At 38.9% G+C, this 23,136-nt stretch overlaps 1 protein-coding gene across 2 annotated transcripts in view; it reads right to left on the bottom strand.

Annotated features, from left to right (window-relative positions):
• Positions 1 to 1,143: 1,143 nt before the first annotated feature.
• Positions 1,144 to 23,136, bottom strand: part of dedd1 (death effector domain-containing 1) — a 30,191-nt gene continuing 8,198 nt past the window's right edge. For both annotated transcript variants that reach the window (XM_057834489.1, XM_057834488.1), the window contains 3 exons: positions 22,873 to 22,995; positions 19,154 to 19,294; positions 1,144 to 3,664 (listed from right to left, as the gene is read on the bottom strand). In XM_057834489.1, the coding sequence (XP_057690472.1) occupies positions 3,297 to 3,664; positions 19,154 to 19,294; positions 22,873 to 22,995 (632 nt within the window). In that variant the 3' untranslated portion in view covers positions 1,144 to 3,296. The remainder of the gene's footprint in view (positions 3,665 to 19,153; positions 19,295 to 22,872; positions 22,996 to 23,136) is intronic.

The following is a 23,136-nucleotide window of genomic DNA, read 5'->3' on the forward strand; positions in this document are numbered from 1 at the left end:
AAAAAAATGTTTTTAATCTCATTGGAACTTTACTGGTTAAAAATGGCAATTTTAATTATCTTCTGTAGATCATACACAGGAAGATTTTCAAGATTGTGCCAACACTTCATGAAATGGTTAAAATGTCTCAAACTTTGCTTGCTAAAACGAATTTCAATTTGATGATTGAATGAATTCCCAAAGAGGAGTCTGCTTTCGTTTTCAAGCCTTGGCCGCCTTATCTGAACTATGGCATCGTTAACCTAATATGACTGTTTATGAATTTCACAGCATAGGATTTAAAAAGGCTGACAGTTGAGTACTATAAGTTCTGTATCAACTGGACTAGTCTCACAACAATGCGGCACTAAAATGACGTCATTTTTATCAGTGAGTACTAAGAAATAACGTGCCTGTGCAGTGCAATATATACTTTTCCGAGATCGAGTTTCCGACCATTGGTCGCCCTAACCAAAATGGCAGTCAGCTATGCATGCCGCCGCAAAAACAGGAGCACTCGTCACCCTGCCCAAGATTACGATAGACATCCAATCGTGTGGTGATGATCATGATTTTTATGCAAAATAATATTTTGTTTCTAACTTCGCCTACGATACGTTAAGTAGCGGAGCAAATCTGAATAGGGCCCAGGTGCGATGAGTGTAAACGAGCACCATGAGGTGAACGTCCAGCAGGTGGGAGTTCTAGTCAATAATTATTTGCGGGCAACTTCACACATTGACACACCCTTCATAACAATCATCTGATGTGTTGTGGGGCAGGGGCGGCCCCTCTACACAACTAGCTGAACAGGGGGAATTAAAGATATTTTAACACTTAAACACTATATTCAAGCTCCATCTTTGCGTTTGACCCTCCCTTTGAAACTTGGCCCCCTAGAGGCCTCGGTGTGGCGGGGTGTGTGTGTATATATTTTAACATTTAAACACTATATTACAGCTCCGCCCATCAGCTTACCTTTCTGTTTGACCTTCCCCTTGCCCAAGCATGCCCCCTTTACGCCCGCAAATCAGGCCCCCTAGAGGCCCTGGTGCTGCAGCACCCCCCTAAACTCTCCCCTGGATACGTTCAAGGTGCTCCTATAACGGATCAACAGGCTTGAGATTTGTGGATCATTTGAAATAAAAAAAAAAAAAACATTTCTAACCTTGTCAATATCTTGACTTTCAAAATGAATAGAAAATATAGTCAATTGATAAATGCAAGGGCAGCTTTTCACAGAAAAAAAGCTTCATAAATTTACAATGTATATGGCGGAAAACACATACAAGACTGGAAAAGTAGTTTCTGCTCTTGCACTCCTCTTTAAAAGAAACTGCTGTATTTTAAGCCAAAACAACTGTTGTGTTTGATGAAACAATATGTCTATGTGCTGCCATAGCAGATCATGTCGCATTAAGCCCCCAAACTATTTTTAATTTGTCCGTTTTACCCTGGAAACCCCCGTTTACAGACGTCGTGCAACCGCTTTTGTTTCAACCCAGCCATAAAACAAAGGTAATTAATTATATTTATTATTCAAAATGTCTGTTGTTGACGTTAAAGCGACAAGTAATTAGCGTGAGCGGAGAATGGAGAAGTTTATTCAACATGGCTAGCGCGAGCCATGTTGACTGTTGTCAATGACTTGTTTCGATGTGTTTTTGTTCATTTAAAACTGGTTTTACCGCGGTTTGGAACATCTCGGCTCTCCCGTTCACCATCTGTGTTGTTGTAGAGACGACTTTCGGCGCGCAAGAGTGACATTACTCGTTAAGAACACGTCACACAAATAAATGAATCTGATTGGACGGTTGATTTTGTACCTTGCTCGAGAGGCCGTTAATGGGCTGGGTCCCAGACTATTTCTCACAGTGTTTGAAAAATACAGGGAGAATAGTCTGGCTGTGCCAGGCAATAATCCTGGCACCTAATTTTATATACCAGAGTCAAGCGGCCCCTAGTCATGGCATATTTTTTGAATGTTGAATAATTTTATGAACACATAACTCAAAACAGCTTTTCAACCATCCCTTTATTAATCTTATTAGTTTTCACCCACACCATCATGGTTTACTAATATACCATAGATAATAACCAAAACAGCTGACAAGCATTAAACATGAAGTGCTCAAAAGTATAAATAAAAGGTTGAAACCATAGTATACGAGATAAACAAAAAAACAACAACCATTTGTCAGGTCCAGCCGTTTGAACCAAGCAGAGTTCTTGTCCTAGTGGTTTTTATATTAGAGCGAGGGGCCTTATTGATCGTCTTCTTCGAGTGAAGTCCCAGCATTAGTTCCAGAAGGGTGACCAGACAGCGCTCCATCAAAGACACTCTAGCGAAGATGATGGCAGCCCGGATGTGCGCACTTTGGATTTTGATCTCCTGAACATCGCTTGTATTGAGCGACACATTGCCTCGTCCTGTACAGGTTTTTACTTGCAGTACAAGCCCACATCTTGAATTATCATCCCTACACTGTGATGATGACTTATCCATGGTCTGCTGAAGCCGAAAGCTAATCACTGATGTCATCTAGCGCTGACCACTGACCACAGCAATCGTCAGCTGCAGGGTTATCGTCTTAGGGCGATTCAGGACCGGGCTGCTTATCTTAAGACGCGGCCGAAGTTAAGACGCAAAGATCACTTTTTTCACCTCGGTTTTCCGCTTCAAACATATTACCGTAGTGGACAAACTTTATCAGTGTGGGGAAACAGAAAACAAAGTGGAGACTTTGGAGTAGGAAGGTTCAAAAGTTGATATGGCCCTAGTTTTAGACTTCTGATTCCATTGTAGAGGGTGGAAACTTGGACTTTCTCCTTTCACTTCAAAAAGATAAGCAGTCACCGCCATTGACAGTAATATAAATGACTAATTTCATGTAGGCGCGAAGGACAGAGAAATCAGCAAAATGGGGTCCAAAAATCTTGCCAACAACAAAATTAAATAATCTTTGTTATATATTACATTTTTTTCACCCTCACAACAAACATTTCGAATGAATTACTTTAAAGGGCTCAAGTGCAACACAAACTGAATTTGTTGGGTTTACCACTCTGTCCATTTTGATCCTGCTCTGCCTTGTCCTAACATGTCTTCTTTTATTCTGCAGGCCAATATATTATCACCTGGATGTGAATTCAATCGAAAACCAGTACTGTAGTCATTGTTTCAACTCAAAAATCCAAAGTTCAAGTCTGCCCTCTGGTGGCTCCAAGTGGTATGATATGAACCAAAAGCCTGACACATATTTTGAAGAATAATAGCAAAAGTCCACCTACATCCCTCAGTGATGGTCTTCCCTTCACTACGATGGCATCGGGACAGCGCTCAGACGCTGCCGGCCTTCCTCATAGTCGTCCTGATCAACTGCGATGAGCAGCCGAACTTCCTCGGACCCCGCCGCCACCCTCAATGAGTCGTTGATGAAGACCCCCTTAAGGGCGTCAAGCAGCGACCCGCTTAGGTAGTCTAACCAGAAAGCCTCCAAGTTTTCCAGCTCGGTAAAATTGATGTCGCACACGATGGCGCCAAGGTCTCTGGCACGCAGCAGTGAGTCTGCCCGGCTGAACAGCTCGAATTGGCGCTCCAGGGGTTGACGTTTATCCGATGAAACGCCGTTGCGTAGCGCAGACTCGTGGTTCAGGTATTCCGCCCGGACCCTCAGACGGATTGCTGAGAGTGGGTGATAGGACAGAACCAGGGGTTAGGGAATAGGGAGTGGGGGGAAATGTGGGATGGAGTAAATGTTAGCATATGAAGTCAGAATAAGGGAAAGGGAAACAGAGACAACAGTCAAACTGTATTAAATGGCAATTTTACACTGCATGGAACTAGCTTGGCCCAGCTCAGCTTTACTTGCTTTACCACTACAGTACGAGTAGAGGATCCAGCAAAACACTCTAATGGCAGCAAGGGGACACTGTAGTAAGGTGGAGACAAAGGAATATGAATCTAGATGCGAAGCACTGTCACTGTGTGTATTTTTGGAGGAGTAATAGAATAAAAGAATTTCTCTCAAGACAACTGAACGGGAAAGTGAGTACCTCTTTTTGAAGCAGATACCAAGTAGTGCAGCAACATTGAGATTGTTGATTAAAAAAACCATGCAGAAGTCGTGTAAATGCTCTGCGCGTTTAATTTTGTTAATTTTTAATGTGTATTTTACACAGATTCCATTATAAAAATGAATGTGTATGGCTTTCGGTTACCCACAGAACTAATCAAAGCAGGGGATTATTGCATCGCGTTTTGAAAATTGGTGCATATGACATTCCAACATCAATTTTTACTTTGGCATTCACGAAAATAATTTTTTGACCAACAACCCAAATTTTTATATTGCCACTGACAGAGATAGACATCCAATTCATTTAAATTTTGGATTAATAGCGGCAAAAGTACTGTCTAGCTAATGTGTGAAACTTGGTCACCAGGTAAAGAGTAATTCAGTCATCCAGATGCTAATTAAGAGCTTCAAAACTACTATTAGTAGGGGTGTAACGATACGTTGACCGAACGGTCTTGTACCAAATCGAACTCTGGCAGGGTTTGTAATATTGGCAAATATCGTTTGGTTTTCCAAAGAAAGTATTATAACGTGATTTACAGTAATGATACATAAATCTGGATCCGAATATTGTTTGGTTAAGAAACGATTCAATCAATTTAAGCTTTGTATTTTTTTATTCCTTTAGTTGAAATCTAAATCAGTAGGGATGGGACGATCAGATTTTGTCACGATCTGATCCGTCATTTATTTATTTTTTTACATAAAAAGTGCATTACCTGTTGCAGCAATTGTTCCCGTGCAAAATAGAACAAAAACTTCACATTTTATACAGAGTCCCGATCCGATACCGAAATTTTTTTTTTTTAACAAGAATAATGAAAATACTTGTCTTTATTAAATATTTCATTAGTCAGTCCACTCACGCTGCTCAGAACACTTAAACACAATGAATTGACCACTCACACTATCGCAAGTGTTTAAACAAGCTCAACGATGCAGCGTCTTTCAAGTATAGCGCTCTCAGGCTTCTCTGGCAACATCAAAGCCTCAACAGCTGTCACTCATCATTAACTTTAACAAGCAATCTAGAGCGCGCTGCGAACCAAGAAAAGCAGCAGGACGGAGAGTGATCGGATCGGGACATCTCTAGTTTGTTGGCTTGTGGCCGGCACAGCACATTGGAAGTATCTAAAGTTTCGATACTCATAAAAACGTATCGATACTCTGATCGTGACATGAAGGTTCGCCAGATGATATTTTTTCCCAGCTCTACAAATCAGTGTGTAGAATATGTGTGTAATATATTATGTAATTTGGAGACCCTTAAATCAAATCATGGTACTTTGTAATATTGAAATATATTCATTGCGTCGTATTGTATCATCATTAAATTTGATTCACAGCCCGAACCAAAAGTGACTTGGGGAAAATCAAGATTTGGTCAACTGAAAATTCTTCAAGACACAGTCGACACAGTTAATGATATCAGTTCTTAGGTTTAAAGTTATGTTAAAAATCTATTCTGAAGATGACAATAGTTGTCAACGAGCTTAAGGGGAAATTCAGAACATCCTGGCACTTTTTAAAAAATGTGTAAAGAGCACACTGAACAAAAAGCAAAGAAAACTCCCATCTTTTGACGAAAAGATGAACAATCCACTCAACCAATGTGCGACCAGCAGCAGTATACGTCATCCGTGAGAAACCCCCAGCATACATAAATTGTACCAGGCTTGAAAGCGGAAAAGCATCAATAGAGAGAGCAGAGCCAAGTCAGTAGCGTGCAGTGTAAAATGGCCGCCTTAATTGATGAATCACACAACACCAATGACATAAAAAGGGACTGAAGAGCAGTTTCTCAAATAAGGAGCTTGTGACCGAGTAAGCGGAACACTAACTGGACTGGAACGTACATATTGTCATTCTTGATTGAGCTTTTGCTAAAAGCAGCACAAACGTTGCCAAGGACCCAAAAAAAGATGAAGTCAGGTTGAGCAAAGTGGCCATTTTAGTGAACTTGGAATGATAAATACGACTGCCATGGAAGCGGTTGCCTTGTACATGGTGTCAGCTGCACACTCAGCAAAATTCCCAGTGGAAGCTTAGCAGTGTGAGGTCCAGGAATTCTGTGTTTTTCTCTTATTCTTTTACTCATTCAGTTCCAGCTCAAGTGTTAAACGATGAATTTGCTCGAAACAGGATTGGCGGTCATGCAACAGCACAGCGAGGAAGATCAGAGGATACATACTGTACTGAACACGAGCGCCGCTGCGAGGGCGTCCCCCCGTGTCACTATTCCAGAAGTGGGAGGTGGAAACCGGCTGCTTGACGACTTTGGCTGCAACAGAAACTCATCTCGCCCCCTCCAAAGCGCTCTTTAGTGTAGAACAACAGTATTGATGGATTTTTTTTCCCCATCAGAAACAGAACTCATGAACCGTCCTCTGCTTGTAGAACATTGAAAAACGCGACATGGGTCATTCCAAAATGGCTTGCAGTTTCTGACCAAATTGACTTTCTAAAAACTAAGAAGAAATAATTTTTTAAAATAGCAAATATGTCTGGAGAACCCCCGAAAATGCTTGTCCAATCACTCTGATGACGATATACAAATAAAACGACATTTCATTTGTACTTTGGGGAATTATTTCTTTCATTTTGTCAGTCACAGGTGCAAAGACTTGTGAGTACACCTTCTGAGTTGCAACAGTAACTTTACATAGTTGGTGAATTATTACCTGTGTGAGTGTTCTGTCAAAATATTTACAGGTAATCCCCGGGTTGCTAAGTACCCAACGTGGTTTCGTTTTTTCGATGCCGGAGTCTCGTCTGCAATTTTAGCCCAGGTCGACTGACACGGACATTAACCGGGTCACGTCCTAGTATAAAGTCAATTATCAACATGGCAAACTGGAAAGATAGCAAAATTAAACTGAAAAAATTAAATTAAATTGCTACTGGATGGTAAAGCCAAGGAAGCGAGTCCATCATCCATCTTTGGAAATGTGTGGTTAATTTTGTTGTCAATGCCGACCAAAAATGATGAAAAGTCTGGATTATAAAATTCTGTCCCCTGCTCTCCCTGCGCAGAGAAAGCAGAGTCGCCACCTAGGGGTGTGCCATCTTAGGCACCCCACGATTCGATTCGATTACAATTCAGGGCGCTCCGATTCGATTTTTGAACGATGATCGCGGCTTGAAAGGTGGAAAAGCGCTAATAACACCATTTACCATATTGACGATAATCAAGGTTATCGCGTTTATCGCGGTTATCGATGCATCGTGCCGTACTGATTAATAAGTAGCCAAACAAATTTATGTCCATTATTTATTTAAAGTATCCTTATGATTCAACAGCAAAGATGAAAACATGCCAATACAACAAAAAGCTGCCCTTAAGCTGCTTTTTATTTATTTATTTTTTACAAGAAAGTGCAAAAACATTAACTATATTAAAGGGAGTACTTACTTCTCTCAACAACAAAATAACATTTACACTGCTGGAATGAATTCCACATTGTCTGGACACAGACAAAGTCTCTTTAGAAAAAAAAAGACTTCTTTTAACCGATATACTTTGTTTTACTTTGTTTAGCTAATTAGCTTAGGGCTCAGCGCTAATTATTAACATCTCAAAAACAACAACAATAAAGGCTAAACAGTACAAGAGGGTTAGTGTACTCACCTCTTATAGACGCACACAGGTCTTAGTAACACACTCAGGATATTTTTCAATTGAACTGCCTTAAAACTTACTGGACAATAGGAAAGACAAGGAGCAACGAACCATCTCTCTTCCCCTCTCGCTCTAAAAAAAAAATAACTTGCGCACATTCTGTGCCTGCCTGTGTCATATACATAAATTTATTTCCCAGTCTTTTAAAAAGGAGTAAATCTCTCTCCCAGTAACTGGGAGCATCCAGTATAACGCTGTGCGTGCGTCCGTTAACGGTGTCCGGGCGGCAGACGTGTCTTGAGTTTCGTTCGGGAACGAACGGCTGTCATAAAGTTCTGAGAGAAAATAATCGTTTTTGAACCTTTATGAATTGTAATCTAATCGTCACGTCTCGAATCGCGATGCATGTGAAAATCAATTTTTTGGAACTCCTCTATCACCAACATGGGTCAAGTCTGAAAGTGTCCAACCCGAGTAATTCCCGATACATCTCTCCATGTCTGAAAGTCATGACACGGGTAAATCCCAAGTCACATTACATAGGAATGTAGAGCGACATAAGTCAGACTGGAGACTAAAGCACCTTCCCTTTTTTTTCTTTCTTTCTTTCTTTTTTTTTTTTAAAAGGTCGCGTAATCGTAATAGCATTCATGGTAAGTACAGCATCTTATTTTTACTTCATTTTATTAATATAAACGTATAATAAATGTTTTTGGATAGTTATTTTGAGATTTAGAGGTAGTTAAAAGGTAAATTCCGATTTGAGCGGAAATTCGGGTTACGTCGCCAGCGCAGGAACGAACTTGTTCGTAAACCGGGGACAACCTGTATACCGTGGGTACTTATTCTGCTTGCTAAAAGGGGCTAGACTTCTTAAGTACAATTAGCACCAAAGAATACTGTATATATTCATATGTAATGTATGTGTAAAAAACGTAAAGCTGAGGCAATCATTTTAAATCTCAATGAGTTGTCTTTTCTGATGTACCTGGGATGAACTGGCTCTTAGTGTTAAAGTTTGCAGAAACCTGTGCTAGAAGAAAGCAGTGAATGATGAAATCGAGCATGATATGCTAGATTTAATGTCATCAGACAGTTTTCCTTGTTTAAACTTCCAACAGAAACAGGAAATTCAGCCGGGACTAACGATCGTTGACTTGAAAATGGAAAAATCTGTTCAAAAGAATGGATCTAGCAAATTTATGTCCTCTTCTATTTTTACAAAATACTCAGCAGTGATTGAATGTCTCCCTCTACCTCATGTAACCTGGTTTTTGCATGTGATCACAATGAGTTTTTTTTTTATTTTTAAGTTGACCTCTTGATCAGCTAGCAAGTACTCATGAGTGAAAGCTAACAATATTAAAAATTTGCAACTCTCTTACTTGTAAATAACAAATACATGTAACAAAATTACCATTGATCTGTAGTAAGGTTAACTAAATCAAGCCATTGATAGTTTATTACCCATTGTCGATAAATATGCAGAAGGAAACCAGAAAAGCGAAAGCTTATTTTTCAAGAACTTTGAAGCCCAAATGTCCTCCAATTCTGGAATGACCCACATGTTTTAAGGAGAGTAACATCATCATTGAGTCTAGTTATTCATCCTCCTGCTGATTGATGGTCAACACAGTGGTATTTGTCCGAATTGGGCGAACTGTGCAAGACTCAAGAGGGGCATCGTTTGCAAAATGCCAACATTAGAAAGGCAAATGTTGAATTAAGGCATTGATTCTCGCATGTGTTAACATTTGCAAAAGAGCAACGTGTTCTAACGAGGACCTTGATTAGACTGATGGAAAAACAATTCAGTGTGGTCACAGAGGAATCAATCAGGACAAGGGCAGGATGTTTTTTGTTAGAAGGCACATTCACTGCAGGGATTTTTGCATGAAGATCCATTAATTTACAGTTTTCAGAGCAACAATTGATCACTGCCTAACAGCACATGGAGGCAACACTGAGTAAAAACCACAAGATTCATTGTAAATAAGCAGAAAAAAACACCGACAAGGAAGTTTTTGCGGTGCTTCTCAATTATTTTGTTACGCCCGCCAGGAAGGCGTAAACATTTCGCGCCCACCCCCCCGCCGCCACTGTAAGAAATATCATTTGTCTGTAAAATTATTATTATAAGTACAGCTCTGCATAACATTGTGTCCTTTTTAATAAAGGAAAAAAAATAATGGATTAACTTATAAAACCATTTATTAACATTGTTTTGTTTGTAACACTTAAAGCGCATCAATTTGCCTGAAGAAAAAAAAAAAAAAAAAAAGTAACATCCAAACTAAAAAATACACTCAAGGTACATTTTTTTGACCATTTGATACCGAAAAATAAAATTTAATAAAATCAATAAATAATAATAAATTCAACTTGACTGGCAACATTAACTTATGAGGACAATATGCCAAACAATTTGACTGTAAAAACAAGAAGAGAACAAAACGACAGTGTCTACAGAGGGACAGTTTTTATTTTTGCAGCAGGCAGTATCAGCTCCTTTGCTGTGGGGTTATTTTGCACTAAGCAACTTGGTATGCCACCTTATATGAAGCTAACAGTGCTCACTGGTTTACTGATGTAACACTGACAAAGCGGGACGATTGTTGGCAAGATTCGGCACATTTTCGCTGAAAAAAAGTAAAATAAAATAAATCAAGCGGCTAACCAATGTGATCGGGGTCTAATGTATTTAAGTGACGTCTTGATTTGGCTTCCTGCTCTCTGCTGCAAACATTTTTAGACACAGTAAAAAGACTAGTCTTTCGTCTCCCACTGTATTAAACGTCAAAGCCAAACGCTACACATGCTTCGTCATGTTTCCTCGTCTTAGGTCTTCATAACTCCAGTGCGCTTTGCTGTGTGCTCTTGTTTGGTTCATAAATACTGTGCACACTCTGAAAATAAGAGCACTACTGCCACCCACTGAGTGGATGAGCAATTACACTTTATTCTAGTACGGCAAAAACAGCATGTTTCCCGAGGTCACATGCGCCATCGATCTGCGCTCCCTTGGGGGGGCGCGCCCTACTATTTGGGATGTACTGTTTTAGGAAGAGACGAAATGTTAGGACATGAATGTTATAAAAGAAGCAATTTTATAAGTGATGGGTGTTTACTTGAACAAATCATGAAAGATAACATTAATGATGACTTGTGTTTTGGAGGCAAAACTAAAAGTACAGTGGAACATTTCAAGTCAAATAGAATCCACTTTTGAATGTTGAGGCACATTCCACTGAATCGGTGGCGTTTGCTCTAAAGTTTAAGACGATAAGAGATATTATTATATACAGTATATTGTAGAGACCAAATACGCCTAAAACACTTTTTACAACTTCCGAATGAAAAATGGTTGTAATCTCTCACTTCTGGTGCTTTCAAAAGAACAGGCGAGCAACTATGTACTCAGCTAGGGTTAATTTTTAGCTCAGTTGTCCACGTGCTTCGCTGTCGGAGTTTAATTCTTGGTTGGGGCAAAAATGTTACATATTTACTTAAACTGAAGCCCAATTTACTTAAAATCCTTTTGATCTACAGTGGTAACCCTACTTACAAAATTGGTTCTGTTCTGTTGTGTCTTCCATGTAAATGCCTTAATCCATTCCAAGCCCCCCAAAATTCAGACAAATATTTTATAATGCATAAAAACGCATCAAAACATGTAACAAACAAATGTTACAATTAGATTATTGCACAATAAAACATAAAATCTGAGTTGTGCATAATGTAAAAAAAGCACGAATGAAGTAAAGAACAAAAGTTATTCCACTTCTGTAACGCTGTCCGAACATGAGGGGCCAGGGAAGAGGATGCTGGAATACACACATATAATAACAAGTAAAGGTCCCTCTTAGCCAATTGGATGCCATGAATGCTAGGAAATAGACAATGGCAGAGCAGCTACAAGTATGTTACGTTCAGTACACTCTGGAAGCAGAAAGTACCAGCCATACTGTATTTTTACCTTTCATATCCTGAAATTTCTTTAACAAGAGGCAATTTTTTCCCTTTGAGGCGTGTCTTAACCTGAAAATTCCATATGTAGAGACGTTCTTAAGTAGAGGTACCACTGTACCTGAAATGTGATTTTCGGTACGAGTGAACACAAAATGGTGGGTGCCCCATCTTTTGGAATAAGAATTTTTTTTTTTTTTACAAATTTAAAGATCGTTGTTTGAACTTAAAGCTACCTTTCTCCCCTGAATTCTAAAACTTGAGCAAAGTCAAGTAATTTGACTTTTAAAGTTCCACTGTACAAAACTCCATCAAAGTATTGAGACATTTTTAATACAGTACTACAGACTAGCAGATCTGATACACACATTTGTGAATCCCATTTGGTCATATTACAGTGAGGCACCTAAAAATCTGATACCCTTACACTTCTTGGCGAAAAACAAAACAAAAACCCCCAGAAAGCCTCGTTAACAAATTTCAATTTACAGTGACAAGTTAAAGGCATCTCTTTTTCAAAGAGGGATTTGAGATCCTTTTCCACTGTGCACTTAAATGAAATATCCTGTTAAAAATTTTGTTCAACCATTACATCACTCCTCCACGTGGGGCTCAGGCTACAGTTTGCTCCACCTGAGCCATGAAAAGAGATGTCACATTGTGTGCGCAACAGAGTGCTTCATCAGACATAGAGAGGACATTTTCTCACTTTAAAGAACACTTGACTTACTCCATATCTTGTCCATGGGGGAACCCCCCCAACAAAGTTTAAGTACCCATTTATGAGGAGTCGCTTGTCCCGCTGAGCGTCAACGTAATCGATCATCGTTTCTGTTCAACGACTGACCAAAGGAGCAGACAGACAAAAAGAAAAAAAATCTTTGTGCCGTGTTTTTGTGCACAGTTTTGAGCACTGATTGTGTGTGAGGATACAGTTTTGTTGGTCTGTTTAGAACTGCGAACACAGAAAGGAGAGAAAGAGACAAGTGGGTTGGACATGTGTCGACCGGGTGGTTTTGCATTACAATATGCAGGCACTGTAAAAGGTTCTTGTATTACATGACATTGCAAGGTTGGGGCTTAAGGGTGGATACAGAGAAAACGGAAGTGCTGAAAAAAGATAACAGAAATAGTTGGATAATTTTCCTAAAATATAGCTGCTGTAAAGGTTAACGGCTTATCTTGAGAATCTCTGACATTACAGGCCTTGGTTAATGGCACCTATCAATATCCAGAATTAAAGTTGTCCCAATCCCATCACGCCATTTTCAGCTCATCAACATTTAAAGGTCACAAAGCAACAAAATAATCTTAAGGTACAAAGAGCTTGTCAAATTGAATAGTAACTTAGTTTTACACAAAATCATATTTTTAGACTTTTTTTGTACCCGTATTTCAAAACATTTGAAAGTATACGTGTGCTCGAAGTTGGTGGTACCTGTTAATTATTAAAAGAAAAATCCACAGTGGTCCCAGAAATAACTTCATTAAAACTTTAATGCAAATTAGACGTTTAATGTGATTTCTTTAGCCAAAACGACATTTTTGCCCACACTTCATGAGGTAACGCTTCCATTTCTCTCTGTGCAAATGTTCACTAGGCTTTAGATCAGGGGTCATAGAAAGTCATGTCAGAATAGTCCAATATTTATCTTTTATCCATTCTTGACAAGCGTATCAGTCCCTCCCTCTTGGCTGTAACATTATGGCCACACACAAATATTTAAGGATGTTAATTGCCTCATATCTGGTGATAAGATTTGTATCACGATTCACAGGTCACAATTCGATTCGATCCCGATGCTACACTTGAAGACGATTACTGTGATATTTGTATAGAAAAAAAAAAAAAAAAAAATCAAACGGGACATAAAGTAAATTTATATCAATTTTTTTTACCTGAAACCTCATCTAGCACTCAAGTTAAATGTTATTTATGTTTGAACAACATGGCTTTCACCATAACATTTTCTCTTTTTTTAGTGGAAACCTGCTTTAGTCCAAACTTAAATGCGGGATTCTAAATACTCCTTATCTCCGTTTTTGCAGTCAGAGCGAAAATTAGCCCAAATTTCAGACTTATAAAAGGACTAATCTGAGCAAGCCCTAAAGCACGATGTACACAAATCTCAGATTAGTCTAATGTTGTCGTTACTAAAGAACACTGCTGCGCGCTGCCAACTACTGGACGGGAGTAGAAGTTCAGCCACTGAATTTTTTCCGCCAAAAACACACGTGGAAGGATTGATACAGAAGGATTTTGAATTGATAAGAGAATTTCGCAAGGTAATATTGTGATGTATCTCAGAATTGATTTTTTTTTTCTTTTTAAACACCCTCACAAATAATTAATGAATGGGGAACGGTTGGTTCCTGTAGCGATAGAGAAGCTTAGTGACAGGAAAATGTATTTATCAAGTTTCAATTTACATAACATTTTGGTGATTTTGACCCCTCTTCTTGACCAATCGCGTAAACAATATAGTTTTTCTTCCTCTGCACAAGATTCCCCCTCACACAAAGTTTGACGAATGTGCAACTCATCTCCGAATAAAGACACAGATTTTAGTTACCAATCATAGTATGATTATACTCTTTCAAGACCCTTTACCTGCGACTGAGACAAGGCTTTCTGACAACAGGCAACAGCTCTCTGTAGAACACCTTGATAATTTTGATATTTATTATTTCACAGATTACAGACACCCTGTGACAGATACAGTAAAGAAGTCGCAGAATAAAAAGCTTCCTTCTTGTTTCGCAGTCAGGATAGAGTACCTTTCTGTGACCACTGTGGACATAACTTTTAGGTAAACAGTTTAGAGAGTATGTAAAACATAACATAAAAAAAAAAAAAAAAAAAAAAAAAAAAAAAAGAATTTCTCAAATTATAGCACATTCTCTCAAAAGCTTAAGAAGGTACCGACGTACTCAGTTTAGGTCAGATTCATCTACAGTGCCCATAATAAATATTCATGTCCACACGCAAGTTTTGGGTGAACACTTTTGAGAGTATGTAAATCATTAAAAAAAGAGATACCTGAATTTGTCAAATTATAGCACATTCTCCCAAAAGCTAAAGAATGTACCAACGTGGAACTCCGTTTAGGTCAGATTGATCTAGAGTGGCCATAATAGTTAAATGTTCATGTCTACAAAATGAGAAAATACTGTGTGTTTTACAAGAGTTTCTGACCACAAGTGTCGTTTACCGTATTGGCCCGAATATAACACTGTGTTTTTGCATTGAAATAAGACTGAAAAAGTGGGGGTCGTCTTATATTCGCGGTCTAGACATTACACCCATTCACGACGCTAGATGGCACCAGATATCGATGAAGCGATGTTCTGTCATGACAGATCTCAGCTACTCTCAAGTTTGCATTATTTTATTACAATTTTTTTCCTTATTCAGATTTGTTTCGAGACTACAGTTAGACTTCACTTTGATGGTTAATGCAGTTATTGCAATTTTGTTGTTTTATCACAATAGATTGGTTTATTTACATTTAAAAAACCAGAAGCCATTCATTTACAAATGTGATTGCACTTTAGTTTACATATTTAAAGTGCATGCGACACGAAAAAGCATGTTTATTTCATAATACACGCGGTATTTTATGCTACTGAATGATATGGACGGCTTGGATTTGTGTGGAAGCGATCGCTATATTTATTTAGTTTTTTGAATCCTGCGCCATGAAAATGAGTGACTTCCGGCTTCGGTCTTGCATTGAGGAGGAGGTCGCTGTGACGTGTACGGTAGAAGGCGTCCTCTTCACTATACAGCGTACTGTTGTGTATGAGGACGAAGGATTCCGCTGATTTTGCGGATTACTACGTTTATTTTTCGCATCACGCCAGCCAAACGGCTGCAGAAAAATCATTCTGTATGAGGGAGAGGCGTATGCGCCTTTTTGGAATTTCAAAAGGTTCCCATTCACCGTGGATATTGGCCAAAACAAGCCCGACGACAGTGGGAGCATTGGACTTACGAGGAAGTGAGTAAACATCTTGTTTGGTATTATGTCAAATATTAATACAGCTATTACATAGTAAACACTACAAACTTTCTTTAAATAAAGGACTACTTACGTTTGATCATTGATGGGCATGTAAAAAGCTATCCTCATGCACATTAGCAGCACGTTAGCTCCACAACAACTGCAGCCGCCCTCCTCCGGGGAACGAACTGTAAATTGCTCTCTGCCGGGCGGTTTGCCGATCCGCAAAGACAATCGAAAACCCAGTCGTCATGTCAAATAATCCAGGCTAATTATGTGTGATTTTCCGCTTCAAAGACTTTGAAACATTACTCGGTTCGGTTAGCATGTCGGCTAGCTGTCACCCCTTTTGGTTTGTTTACATTCTCCGAAGCCGGGGAAGGGAAATGACATATGTCCGATTTAGGTGTTATAAAATATCGTTCGGGAGGTGCGACAGTAAAGGTAAAGTCGACAGTTTTGACCATTATGGAGTAATTTTGCCATGTCGTCCTGAATAAATGCATTTTTATTATTTCATATTCCATTTAGCACAAGACTGTTATTTGTCATGACCATGCCATTCATTTAGCAATTGGGGAAAATACTTGGATAAAAAGAATATCCTGTAAAAATATTAATGTGAAGAGACAGAAACAATGACATTTTGCAGCTCTCTTCGTCACGTTTCCTCGTTGTGAATAGTTCCCCCTTGACGGGCTGACTGGTCCTTCTCAAGCCATTTATATAGCTATTGGGGAAAAATACTTGGATTAAAAGAATATCCTGTAAAAATATTGGAGTACAGAGACTGAAACAATGACATTTTGCGGCTCTCTTCGTCGCGTTTTCCTCGTTCTGAATAATTCCCCCTCAATGGGCTGAATAGTAAAACCGATGAGCCCAGTCTACCGCTGACGTCATCCACCTGTTGGGGACGCTAAAGCCCTATAATGGTAGGCGTGGCTAACCGGCAGATTAAAAGACTAATTTCTCGTCATCTGCGCTTTGCTAAATTGTTGTATATAGTCGAATCGTCTCAAAATATGATTCTAATTCACATAATAATGCCATTTAAGACTTTTTTTCTCATGTTGTATGCTCTTTAAAAGTTCAGATATTAAGTTTTGAATGAGGCAAAATAACATGCTCTTTCACTCAAATACATTGTTATAATCATGTTTCAGATGTACTGTAATTATTTTCTGCACAAAATTAATTTGGTGTTCAAAAAGTCTTTTTTTCAAACTTAAGTCTTAAAAAAGAGGGGGTCGTCTTATCATCAGGGCCGTCATATTCGGGCCAATACGGTAATAGAAATCCTAATAAAAAAATTTTTTAAAAGATGGAATTACATTGTCAAAAAACATTTGAACAGTAAAAAAGTTTTTTTTAAGTTTCTTTAAAACCTAAAATAAATGTTTGGGCATATTGCTGACCAGGTGAAACCTGTGTAAAGGAAGGATACGCCAAAGCGTGAGGGTTTGGGGATCGAGCACCTACAGTATGTTATGACAGAGGGGAGACCCACTTTTACCTTCAGTATAGGCCCACACTTGATAGAGTGCGCATGACTGCCATGCGCATGGACTGTTTATGTTTTGTTTTGTTTAGTTTCTCACTCTGCCTCCCTGAGTCCATCATCCTCTGTGCCTCAGCGCTAACGAGCCAAAATCCTGAGCCAACCTGCTGGAATCAAATGCGCAGTCAGGACAGCAGCAACATGTTCATAGTCACAGGAAGATCATTCAAGCTCTGAGGGGAAAAAGCTTGCATCAAAATCCATCTGCGCTTTTGTTATAAGATGGACATCGGGACAGGAAATGGTTGGTTGAAAATATTTATTCTATTGCAGTAGGCTAGTGTGAAAATTAAGATGATAGAAGGCTGCATCAGCAGAATGTAAGACTTGGAAGATGTTTTGGCTGGAAGCTTTTTTGGGGTGCTGAATTTCCTATCACAAAGCAATAATCTGACTGATTTTGAGCTAGTTTCCAAAAAAGTCGGCATACATCCAATGTAATGTATTAAAAAGATTTTCAACCATTTTAAAAAGCGCCATTAATGACAATCCATTTGAACTGGAACAGCTCACAGCTGTCAGTGAATGATCACATTTTACTGCTATAGATGTCCAAGCATCAACTCTGAGGAGCTTGTGGTGTCAAAATAGATCAGGACATATATCGACGCCAATGGAAGCTAATGAGTTAAAGTGGAAAGATCTGTGATAATTTGCAAACAGTGCTAAAGTCCACCATGTAAAACTCGAGGGGTGGAATGATTAGGCAAACATTTTTTGGACTATAAGTTGCATCAGCCAAAAATGAACAGAGAAGGGAAAAAAATATACTCAAGTGCAATTTCTATATAAGTCGCATTTTTGGTGGGAATGTTATTTTGTCAGACACCAAGATAAAACATGCATTGTAGAAATAAGGATAAAATGGAGAACAGAAGGCTCAATAGGTTTCTCTTCACATAAGCTACTGTAACTATTCAGTGAACAACAGTTTAAACAGTTCAACATATTTGCCAAACACAAACAAAAAGGTATACAAGTCGCAGACTCATACAAATTATGAGAAAAATACGACTTATAGTCCAGAAAATACAGCAATTATTTGGCAATGCTCACATTACTTTACTCAGTCGCTCTAAAACATTTTAACTCATGATATTTGTTGTGGTAGGGATCCATTTGAAAACCTTGTTGAAAGCTTCCAAGAGTAACAGGAAATTCAGCCAGGACTTACATTTAATTGCAAGCCACTGTGTGAGCTTTACCATAAACAGCTGATCGTTGACTTGAAAAATCTGACCGCAGAGTGTGAGACGAGCTATAGAGCTGTCTTCCTTTGAATAGACAAAAGTGAACATTAAGCGACGTGATCGCTCCAGAGTTCCGACCCAATGCGACGAGTGAACATGGTGGCAAAGTTGACACGGAAAGGGTGGGATGAAGGAGAAGAAATGAAATGCAGAATTAGATGAAGGCAGATGGATACAAACTCAGAATGGGGGTTGTTTCACAAAGATAGTAAGTTAGCATGAAATTAAATTTTAAAATTGTATTACTATTTCCTGTTGAGCATTAAATATTTGTTCAAAATATACTGTAAAATGTGACATTTTGGTGCAGAGAGCTCAATTATCACGGAACATAGTGGAAAGGGCCTCAAGGTTTAGGCTTATTTCAAGTTTTACAGCCAGTCTTTAAATGAATACAAGACTGGGAGCTCAAAATGGAATGTGCTTTGGACAAAAGCCAAAACAGAGTTGAAGCAAAGCAACATTTACGATTGCAGGTAAGCTTCCTGTACAGTAGATGAATTATGTATGGAGAGAAAAAAAAAAAGGTAACAAAAGCTTGATGTGCTTCATAGAAGCAGCGGCAAAGAAAAGCCTGAGGACAAAGTGATGAAAAAAAAAATGCTTTGCTTCAGAGAAAATAAGTGGAATTACTGAGAAAGGTGTGATCATACAGGAGATGAATTATTATTTAGAAATGAACATGCTGTTCTTACTGCAGGATGTTTTCAGAAGCGGTCCAGGTGCTGGCGGCTGTGGCGGCCTTCTCGCCCTCTTGGGCTTGCGACTCCAGCCAAACCCCCTTTTTTTTCTCCTTTGCCCTCTCACGGATGGTGCAGATACCATTGTGTCAAACCCTGGGAGAGTACGGAAGAGTCTCAATCAGGACAAAAGTACCGTATTTTAGTGACCATAGAGCGCATCGTATTAAAAGGAGCAATCTCATTTTCGGGTGATATTTTTGTATTTAACACACACAAAAACGCACCACATTACAGGGTGTATGAAAAACATATGCTAAAATGTACGCTAGCGTTTTTTTTTTTGTTTTTTTTTAAAGGCAGCGGGAGCAAAATGAGTTCAATTGTACTTTAATAAATAATTTAACAAAGTATTCACATCAGTCTTAAGCCACAAATCCATCAAAGTCCTCATCTTATGTATCCGAATTGAAGCTAGGTCTCCATCAAACACGGCAGGTTCTTTAAAAAAAAAAAAAAAATCACCATAGGTGGGTGGTACTTTCTTTTTGTTTTGCGTAGGTGATAATTTCGAGTTTGAAGTGGGCTTCGTAAGAATGTCTCTTCGCAATAGATGCCATTTAGGAGGGTCTTTCGCCAAACCAATGTTGTTAAGCCAAACACGCACACTCGAACGTTACAGCTACTGGGGGCACACCCCCTATCACACGCAACCTTCTCCCTTTTAGGTTCTCATGCGGTTCTCACTTATGTCCGCCTTTTCAAAAATTGCTCAGTCAGACAAACATTTTGGTACTCAGTCCACAAAATAGGCACACCACATTATTAAACGCACTGTCAATTTTGGAAAAAAATCTTTGACTTTTAGGTGCGCCTAATGGTTGTGAAAATACGGTATTTTGACTGGTAGCCAATAAATTTACAGGAATAGAAAAGATACATAATAGTGGACCCTTGAGATACGAGTAACAGGCAAGTTTTTACAGACTTGTTAATGTTTAAGAGAGCTGTTTAAGAGCCATTGTTTAGCTTTTGCCTTCTTTTTGGGAGAGACAATTGCAGATACAAGCCCGTTATGGTGGTAGTGAAGTCAACTCACTTTAGCCCTTATTTAACTCATTCACAAACCAAAGATGTATAAATAATGTTGTTAATTATGTGCAACTGCTCATAACTAAAGAACGAAATAGTAGAAACAAACTTTTTTTATGATGAAAAATGAGAAACTTTTTGCAAGTTCTGTGTTTATGTAGCCATCAAACATTATTTTGTGGTGCTTGAAAGAAGGGATGTTTGGTACTAGTCAAAATGTTAACTTAGTCATCCTAGTTGGCCGTCTATTACTGTTAATGGCAAACCGATTTAAATCATATGAAATTTAAACATTTTTAAAACGTAAATCATGTCTGAAATAGTCAGGGTTGCATCAAGGGACGAATGTAGCTAATTCACTTTGGCTAGCTTCTTGACAAACACCACCCAATGATATCATTAGCTTAAGCTACAGTAGGCCATAACAGAGTTGAAAAACAAAGTATAATGTAAATAGCCCAGGGCAAAAAATGTGAGGGCCACACTTTTTCTGTTATTTTTTAATATTTCATTTCTTTTTCTTCATTCAAAAAAAAAAATTCTAAGTCAAAATACACATGAGCCACACTAATACTATAGCCAGGGGTGCACATAATTTTTTTGCCCAGGTTCTCAGAGGAGGACCTGGAGATGCAACTTGGTCCTCATTGAGCTTGAGAGCCGACCCGCCAGATGCGATAAAATTATGACAAGCTTTACTTGGAGCCAATTACCTTAAATTAATTTTATTAACAATTAACACTTGATTAACATCAACTGGCGCAACAAAATTGCCATTACTCTGAAGTGAAATGTAAAGACATATACAGGGGTACGCATATTTTTTTTGCCTCCCACATTAACTCCAAGCCTCTGTAAAAGTGGGATGTCCACCTCTTAAGAGCTCATTGAACGTGCATGTTTAGCTTTGTGAAATGCGAGCAAAAACACGTTTGTCAGTGCATGGCGCTGTTCTTCAATAACTTTTTTCCGCCACTTGTCCATAGGGCGAGTGGGGTCCTGTGTGACATCGATAGTTTGCTTAATTGCCATCATGCTCTCTGTTTTTTTCGTGATATTCAAAGTTTGGATGGCTGAAATTCTTTGACCCTACATAAAATGCGTTGCTCTTATCAATGACATTGAGATTCTCACGGCAAGTTTAGCACCACATTTCCATGAGAGCATCATTTGCTTCTAGCCATGGTACCTCCTGCAGCCACTTTTCAGCAAAAGTCCTTTTTTTCGGTAGCTCCGGTGACGTCTCTGTCGTCTGCAGTGTTGTTAATTTTACTTTGAAAAAGTAATTAATTACAGTTACAAAGTACTTCTCCCAAAAAGTAATTGCGTTAGTAACTCAGTTACCTGAATGTAAGAGTAATTAGTTACTTGGAAAAGTAACTAGTGGTAATTTTCTTTTTTTTTCTCCAAAAAAAAAAAAAAAAAAAAAAACAGGTCACGCAATGTGAAGTTTAAAGGGTTTGGGGGACAATTGGCCCTAGCCCAATTCTTTACCCTCCACTTAATTAGACACAAGGGTATTGCGATAACTAGATAGTAACCTTTGCTATGTGTGGAAGTCATTTAAAGTTGTGAATCAACCGTTAAAGTTGTTAAAATTGCTCCCGTTATTTCATTAGTTCCCTTCTGTCTACTTTAAACATGTGTAAGTTTTAAAACTGTTTCATCATTTAAAGATAGATTTAAGTTTAGATTTTGCCGATTTAGGAGCATTTTACATTTAAAAAAAAAAAAAAAAAAAAGTTACTTAGGTTCGCTATGAAGGATCTCTACATCAGAGCCTTCCTGAGAGGTCTACTGCTTTAAGATGGCGGCTGTTTACTACTGCATGTAGTCATTAAAACATGTTGCCAATGCAGCTGTGTAACAATTGCATCTAGTTCTATAATATGATATCTACCGTGTCATGTGGGCGTAGTTTGTCGGCTATGGCTACAATCAGGTATTATTGGAGCGACCTAGCATCGCGGCTGCAACGGCGTCTTCCCCACTCCTGCTCTGCTCTGCTCTCTTGTCTCCGTGAGTCCGTTTCTCTCAGACTTTTTTTATTCAACCAACTTAGTAACGCATAGTAACGCACGCCTTTCCCGCCTCAGTAACGGTAATGGCGTTGCAAAGATCAGAAAAGTAATTAATTACTCATTACTGAAAAAAACAACGCCGTTATATTCTAACGCCGTTATTAACAACACTGGTCGTCTGTCTGTCTTTTGACGGGTGTGGGGGAACACGGAAATAATTATTCAGTGGGACCTGCCTCTTTGACATTTTGAGAATAGATTTTCTCGTGTCCGCCGCCAATACAGTGGTCAGCCATCGGTACGCAAAGGCGTATTGAAGCCGTTGAGGGCCAGCGCATTTATCTACGTCCAGTACGCATGCGCGCACGCGGACCACTTATGTGCACCCCTGACTATAGCTTATTGTCAAATAGGGACCTCAAAATATCCTCCCATTGACCTAAATTGGCACCTGGGACACAAGTTTCTGACCCCTGATAAAGAATGTTGTTGCTTCTCCTACCTTCACGGACCAGTTACATCATTGTTTTTCATAAAAATGTTCTGTAAAAATGCTTGAAATACGTACGTCTGTAAGGGCTTCTGACATGGTAATTGTAGCCCTTTAAGGAGCAGCCATACCTGTTCTTACTTGCGGTGTGTTGGAAGAAAGAGGCAATTCTGCTTGTCTATAGGAGGCAGTTCTCAAGCCAGAAGTGCTTTGGTGTTGTCGCTTACATCGCCTGAAAGTTCTTTCTGGTGACACTGCAATGTCATAACAATTCAGGATGATTACACAGCTGCCAGCTGTTTTCAACACAGCCAACCCCATAATATTGTGTACTATCATTACACTAAATATATAGAGAATTTATCATATGAAAGAATACTCATTTCGGTTACCAG

The sequence above is a fragment of the Corythoichthys intestinalis genome, chromosome 4 (assembly GCF_030265065.1).
Source record: "Corythoichthys intestinalis isolate RoL2023-P3 chromosome 4, ASM3026506v1, whole genome shotgun sequence".
Classification (NCBI taxonomy): domain Eukaryota; kingdom Metazoa; phylum Chordata; class Actinopteri; order Syngnathiformes; family Syngnathidae; genus Corythoichthys; species Corythoichthys intestinalis.